This window comes from Penaeus chinensis, chromosome 33 (assembly GCF_019202785.1).
Source record: "Penaeus chinensis breed Huanghai No. 1 chromosome 33, ASM1920278v2, whole genome shotgun sequence".
NCBI lineage: Eukaryota > Metazoa > Arthropoda > Malacostraca > Decapoda > Penaeidae > Penaeus > Penaeus chinensis.
The window spans coordinates 34,270,217-34,277,716 of NC_061851.1; the positions used below are offsets into that span (position 1 = coordinate 34,270,217).

The following is a 7,500-nucleotide window of genomic DNA, read 5'->3' on the forward strand; positions in this document are numbered from 1 at the left end:
GCATTTCTAACCTGTTATTGTAGGAGACAGACCACGAAACGAAAATCTCAAATGGACTTCGCATCTTTATGAAACAACCAAAAAAGAAAAGTTGGATCATATGTTCGTTTTATACAACTTACCACGTACAGTCGACATGTTTATTGCCACTTTTATCCCTTTAATACGACGAACTCTTGAGTTTAGGAACGAGTTGGGAATGAAATGGGGTCATTGTAGTATCAACGGCGATATAGTTTATTGGACAACTTGATGGACATTCATCCTCCTTAATCTGTGTAGGAAATATGTAAAAACTGATAACTTAATCAACCAATTTTATATATATATATGTATATATATACATATATATATATACATATACATATACATATATATATGTAATATATATATATATATATATATATATATATATATATATATATATATATATGCGTGTGTGTGTGTGTGTGTGTGTGTGTGTGTGTGTGTGTGTGTATGTATATATATATAAACATGTACGCACACATACACACACACATCTCTCGTCTATGGTGTATCGGTGTATACTCACGTGAATTTGTGAAGAATTCGCCACACATATTTGATAATATTGCATAGGTGTCTATATACATACATACATACATACTACAGGCATGCATGCATACATATATACATACATACATACATATATATATATATATATATATATATATATATATATATATATATATATATATGCACACACAGGGACTTCTAGCAAACGCGGATTAATTAATTAAAGCTTCGAACAATATTACCCCGCTCGCCAGATCATCTTCTCAACATGATTGTGTTTACGGTAGAGCGTTAATTAAATCAGCCATATTATTACCGCGTTTGCTTTGGTGAAGTGTTCCCGCGTGGCCAAGCGCCGGTTTGCCACTGAACCTTGGCGACTCGCTTATTAGTCATGCCTTCCTTCGTTTGAATGTTTTTTTTCTCCTTTTTTGTCGGCTCTTTCACGCATAAAAATCACCTCTCCGAGAGACGTATGCATGTTTTATTATCTGTAGATGTTATCACCAAGAGCAATCACACATTGTTTGAAAATATGGACACGATGTTTTTTTTTAGTAATGTAACTTGTATTTTTTTTTTTTCAGTCCTGTATTGTAAAACCTAACTGACATAATATCTTAGTCATCAGGTATATGAAGACAGCATCAGGAAACTATCCACAAAATGCGGTTTGTTGCCTTTTATTCTTATCGTTTTGTACTGCGTCCTTTTTTCATTTTTCCAAGATCAGCTTTCTGTTACAGTAAGCTATATGATGATCCGTTCTCTACTATTATTGCTATTTTGGGATTCCTTCCTTCCAGTATGTGCTCCGTGGCTTCGCTTTCTTAAGTATTAAGTGTTTCTAGGATTAGTTCTGCCTGGTTTCCAGTCCCGGGAATCGATTTCTGTTGATAAGAACTCCTAGAATTTGTTTTCTATTACAGTGTACTCCTATCAGAGGATTTCTCTGAATATGCATGACTGGAATTTATTGTGTTCCCTGGAATTGCTGTCTGACAGTGTACAATGCCGACATGTTTTTTTTATTTCATTTTGTTTACTATTTCTACGGATACAGTCATAGTGTCCGTTTCGACTATAGCACTGTCATTAGTTTATGTAATTTAGTTTTAAGTAAATATAGTTAGGCTTTTCCCTTGGAGAACCATACTGTTTTGGCCAATATATGTAGTAAGGTTTAAATATATCCATTGTAAAGAGAGATAAGTTTATTACAAATAGATACAGAACGGCTATGAATGAATAGCCTGTAAATGGAATATATTGTTTAGCTATTATCTTTACGATTATAATGTAATAATTACCTCCTTGTTACAGGGGGCATGGCTAAAACTTTTATTTTTTCCGTTTTTGAAATCCTACAAAACTGCTTTTGGAGGATCATGTATAAAAGTGGACTAATATAATGGATTAAGGTTCTGACTGTCCTATATCTAATCTTAATCAAAATATTTCTTTCTGTAACAGATTTCAGAACATACAATTCAAGATTTAACGGTAAGAATAACATCCTTACTAGCTGCTAAGTGTCGTGCTGACGTAGGGTACGGAAGCCAACAGGCACTCGCAGTTAGCAGTACTGCCCTATAAGTGCCAATGGCTTACGTGCCAGTGCAGCTCGCTTGCTCGGACAACCTTTCTGGCACACCTCTGGCATCCTGGCTCTCATGTTTCAAAATATGACGAGGAAAAAAGGGAAAACAAGATGGAGACCGGTGTGCGAAACAGCTGTAGCAGATTGTAGAAGATAAGAGAGAAGAAAGGATATATATATATATTTAACAACAATAACAACAAACGATAGGTTTAACTCCACTTAAGACAATTGCTAGATAAGGAGCTAACTCACGCACTGTCCACTTGACTTTCACCCAGCTGTAATGTAACGAATGATATGGCCATGATGCCAAAGAGAACTCATTTTTAAGAGCAAGTCCTAAGTTGTGCGATAGAATGGGTTCGAAAAAAAAGCTAAAACATAACTTTGGGGAAAAAAATATTTAAAAATACATATATATTTTTTCCCATTTTTATGGACGAGCTAGTCTATCGTGTAAGGCATTGGCTGACCTCAGTAAAAGAGATATATTATAGAAGCCGAGGTTATGCCATAATGAAAGCGAGGACTGTAATGTACTATACAGCCGCCGCCGTGGCTCTGAGGGTCTCCTGCGCTCCTCCCAATGTGGAAGGCCAGCATGCACTCCCCGAAGCCGGGCCGCGGAGGCTCATCCGATCTGGCAAGGGAGGCAGCGCCAGTGCCAGAGGCCAGAAGGGACACCGCCGTGGGCCCAGCGAAAAGGGAACCCCAGGTATGAAACAAGATCAGGTGAAAAATACCAAATGAATATGCAGACCTCGATTAGGGGTAGAACAATGGGTGCTCATATGGAGATTATAGATTTGCAATATCACGATGCAATTCTCACTGACATAAAAGGAAAGAAGAAAAGGCAAACGGAAGTCCGAAGGCGAGAATTTGCTTCTACGCAAATGTGCATCTGCGAGACACACTTTGAGGTCACTTCAGTTGCCGGTCTGGTTGGGCATTTATTTCTAGTTCATCAATTTATGTACCTCTAATCCACTCGGACGCGCCTCTTGGTCCACATTGCAAAGTTGAAGGGTGGCATCAATTCCGTTCAGGCCAATAAGCCGCAGTGTGGCAAGGAGGAATTTACAGTATTTACACCGAGGGATGTGGCGATCCTCAGGGATGGGAATGGACGCCGCGCTGGACTGAGGGCAGCGGTGGGGGTTGGGGGGGTTTGGGGGGGGGAGCTTTGGCGAAGTGTGATTTAGAGGCAGGTGACGTTGAAATGGAAATGCAAGTTATAATGATGCTGTGTGAGATAGAGTAGGCCTACACGGAAGTAGGTCAAGGGGAGAATGAAGAACTGCCGAGCTGTTTTGGTGTACGGTGGCGCTGGGGAATGGTGATGTTACCGTGAGGAATGATGCTTCGGAAAGGTCATAGATATGCGATAAATGTATGTAAAAAGAAGTTAAATGATAAGTGCTGGACATAACGAGTGTTATGCCATGAATATAATAACGTAAACAATATTAGAGGCAACGAGAAAGAAGCTGCAGCAGCGTCAAAAAATATAATAATAACAATTATAATAATGATAACATTACGAGGAATGATTTCTGACAGTGATAAAGTAGAAGGAGGATGGATGGTATTCTAGATGAGGATGCAAAATCGGGGGCTTCAAAAAGGTGGCAGCGAAGTGGGCAAAATGTCACGGTCTCGTAACTGGCACAGTCCTCTGGTTCCTCTAATAGCACTTGAAGAATCGTGAAGTAAAGAACAGATCTCGTTCATGAAGCTCTTGTAGCAAATGCAGAGAGTCGGAAAGAAAAGAAAGAATTCCAAAAGGCCCTAAAAGGTTTCAAGAAGAGAAAAGGGATCATTCACTTCTGACTTAGTTGTCTGAAAACTTCTTTCACGCCAATCATGAAACTTTCTCTTGAATATAAGGCTTAAAAATAATTCGTTTTGGAGGCTTATATGTCTATTTAGTAATAATTCTGCCCAAATCTAGCGCCATGATAGCAACTATTAATATGTGAAAAATTAAAGTGAACTCGTAGCCACTTGGACGCTATTTTGTCTAACACTATAACGTTTTTTTGAAAGAGGTTCTGTTGAATGATACCAGTCGCAGTTAGTGACGAGATTTTTTTTTTTTATATATTCTTTTTTATTAAACACTTCCTCTGGTTACTGGCATGATAAATGCTTCCTATATATATGAGAAATATCTCTGTATAGTATTTACACTGACCATTCTGGCTACGCAGCTCTCGACAACTTCTCTAATTTGCATATTGTGAAGAAAGTTATCACAGCAACAACATACATACACGATTATTTTTCTTCTTCCTTAGCTCATGCACTTTGTCACCTTTTCTTCCTTGCCAAAACAGACGTGCTACATTATCATGCAAAAGATAAAATACGGAAAAATAGTCTGATAAAGAATGAAGCGAATTTTCTTGACGAATAATTAATAGAAATATTTTCAAATGCCAATTACCATAGTAAAACAACAAGGTCTGAAGCCTTATCCTAAGAACACAGTAAATAATAAATTTCATGGCGGTTGGGCTTGGAACAGAGTCCCAACTGCCCAGTCTCTCAAACAAACAACCTTTGCTTTCCTACGTCTGAGTCACGTAGTGACGACCTGGAACCTTTCTTTCTAGGACCTCGAGAAGAGACTCTGCTTGCCTCTCCAAGAAAGGTCGCGATTCCTGCAAGTGAGAGCAGGAATCACGACTCCATCTTGCCCAAAGACCTGGACCGAGTCTTTAGACGTATCGTTTGATCAGTCGACGTCTGGCGGTCGATAGCTGTGCTACCTGCTTCTCTTCCCGAAGTCTTCTGGGTTCCATTTCCAACGTTCCAGTTGCATCCAGTCAAAACAACCGATTTCCTGATATCTGAACATGGTCTGCTTACTTCCTCGGGGGATCCAAACAAGGCTGGTTGCTCGCGCTCTCTTCAGTAACCTCAGTTTTTGGGCCTGGACGTCAGAGTTTCCTCGGCCACTTACGCGAGGCGCTTCGACGCCATCGAGTTGCAAGGTCATTACGAGAGACCCAGCAAGTTCCTCGCAACACCTCCCGTCAGCCTTCTCGTCTCCGAGGTCACCTCCGCGCGCTGAACCTTCCCACATATCTTCACATGACCTCGAATCGGATCTCCGCCCCCTGGACCGTTCTGGCAGCTCCTGATAGCGAAACGAGGTCATGTCAGATCAAGGCAAATGACTTTAGCATTAGGGAAAATTGGGACGGCATCCTTCTTCATCTTCGTCACCACCTCGAATCTGAACAAATAATATGTTGATCTTGAAAGCGTTTCAGAATCCGCGATGGTTCTGGACAAAATTAAAATGTTGGCTTCATATAATTTCATATCACAAACGTCCACTCGTCAAATAATGACTTGTGACTTCATTCTTCACCATCACACAGTCAAAAGTGTGTGTAACTGAGAGTGACGAACTGTTGTTAATGCACTGTATTTATTTCGTCCTGATAAACACACTGCACTTTCCCTCTCAATATCACTCGCGTATGCAATAACGCTGTTCTCGCTCTTGTCAATCTGCCTCTTTTTTGAGTCTACAGCATGAAACAAAATCTATCAGCACTAACAATATTGCATGCTACATAAACCTTCCTTTGCTATCCATCCCACACGTGCAGCTTTACGTTACTTTTTTTATTTTCTGATGCATTTTCCTCTCTCTCTCTCTCTCTCTCTCTCTCTCTCTCTCTTTCTCTCTCTCTCTCTCTCTCTCTCTCTCTCTCTCTCTCTCTCTCTCTCTCTCTCTCTCTCTCTCTCTCTCTCTCATTATCTTTTCCTCTCGCTTTTTCTATAGTCCGACCGCCATGAGGCTAGACAGAGTTCCGCTTCTGCAGGTGCGCTGGCGTCGCGACCGCCTCGAACTCGGACGAGGAACACAGGTCCTCTTGTGTCTCCGTGTGCGTGACCTGATGGTGCTGCGTCTGGCTCTTGCGGAAGTTGCGGCGGTGCGGCAGGATGTACGCCAGGCTGATGGGGTTCTTCCGCATGCTGGGGGTGGAAGGGGTGTGGGTCAGAGGCAGGAGATGATGATGGGGAGGAAAGAGTGGGATTGAAGAAAAGGGGAGAAGTGGAAGAGGGAGAAAGGATAGAGGGAAAAGGAAAGGGGGCGAACATATGGATTTGAGTGGGTTGGGGAGGGAGACGGAAACACATAGATAAAAGGGGGTGATGGGAGAGGCAGGGGTAGGAAGGGGAAAAGGGGAATGAAAGAGAGGTAGGGAGAGGAAGGGAGCCACGGGGGAGGAGGCAGGGGAGGGGGAGAGGGAGAAGAGAGATTATTAATTAAACACTTTCACAGAAGCGATATTGCATTAGCCTCACTTTTTACGGCAGCGCATGCAGGCGGGGAATGCAACGGCAAGATTACTGTGGCTCTTTATAAAAGTGAAAATCTGCAATAACAAAACCGGATATTGCATGGGAATATTGCATTAACACACCGATATTATCCTCTGGCGTCCTAGACTTATCAAAATACGATATGATAATGACAGTTGTGAAAGTGATGAGTAATAATAATGATATCATTATAACTTTCGATATGATATAAAACATTAATCGCAAATATGAATATCACGTAACATAACAAACACACGAATGCCATGGAAACTAAAATGATGAGGACGAAAAGACGATGGAAAGAACAGACAAGGAAAAGATTAAGAATACCGTTAATGATGTCGATAATGAAAGGACATCAATGTAAGATGAGAAAGATGAAGAAGAAGAAGAAGTAGAAGAAGATGAAGAAAATGTAAAATAAAAAATGAAAAAGAAAGAGAAAGAGAAGAAGAAAGAAAAATAAAAACAAAAAGAAAAAGACAAGGAAAGGAAAAACAAATAGTAAGAAGAAAGAAGAAGGAAAAAAGGAAAAAAGGAAATAAGAAAGAGAAAGAGAAAAAGAAGAAGAAAGAACAAGATAAGAAAAAGAAAAAGAGAAAATAAAATAGAAAAGAAGAAAAAGAAGAAAAAAAAGAAAAGGAAGAAAGAGAATAAAAAGAAAAAGAAAAAAAAAAGAAGATGAAAAAGAAGAAGACGGAGGAAAATAAGTAGAATATAAAAAGACAAAAAATAAAAGAAAAAGAAGAAAAGTGAAAAAATATCGAAAGAAGAAAAAGAAGCAGAAAAAAAAGAAGCAGAAAAAAACAAAAACACAAGGAAGAAAAAAAGAAAGAAAAAAAAACAGAAAAAAAAGCAAATAAAGAAGACGAATAACAAAAAAAAAAGAAAAGAAAGAAAAAAGAAAATGAGGAAGATAAAGAAGTAAGAAAAAATAAGGAAACGAAGAAGGGGAAGATAAGAAAACGAAAAAAGTAAAAGAAAAAAGGAAAGGAAATAGAAAAAGACAAGAA

The 7,500-nt window shown here is 39.5% G+C and overlaps 2 protein-coding genes across 2 annotated transcripts in view; both read right to left on the reverse strand.

Moving 5' to 3' along the window:
- The window catches only part of LOC125043118, a 10,615-nt gene extending 8,403 nt beyond the window's left edge, over nt 1–2,212 (reverse strand). The window contains exons 1-2 of the mRNA XM_047639069.1: nt 2,149–2,212; nt 1,848–2,001 (exon numbers count right to left, since the gene is read on the reverse strand). Of these exons, the coding sequence (XP_047495025.1) occupies nt 1,848–2,001; nt 2,149–2,212 (218 nt within the window). The remainder of the gene's footprint in view (nt 1–1,847; nt 2,002–2,148) is intronic.
- A 3,680-nt stretch (nt 2,213–5,892) lies between these two features.
- LOC125042930 (two pore potassium channel protein sup-9-like) overlaps nt 5,893–7,500 on the reverse strand; it is a 425,531-nt gene continuing 423,923 nt past the window's right edge. Inside the window, exon 8 of the mRNA XM_047638720.1 lies at nt 5,893–6,136. Within this exon, the coding sequence (XP_047494676.1) occupies nt 5,959–6,136 (178 nt within the window). The 3' untranslated portion in view covers nt 5,893–5,958. The remainder of the gene's footprint in view (nt 6,137–7,500) is intronic.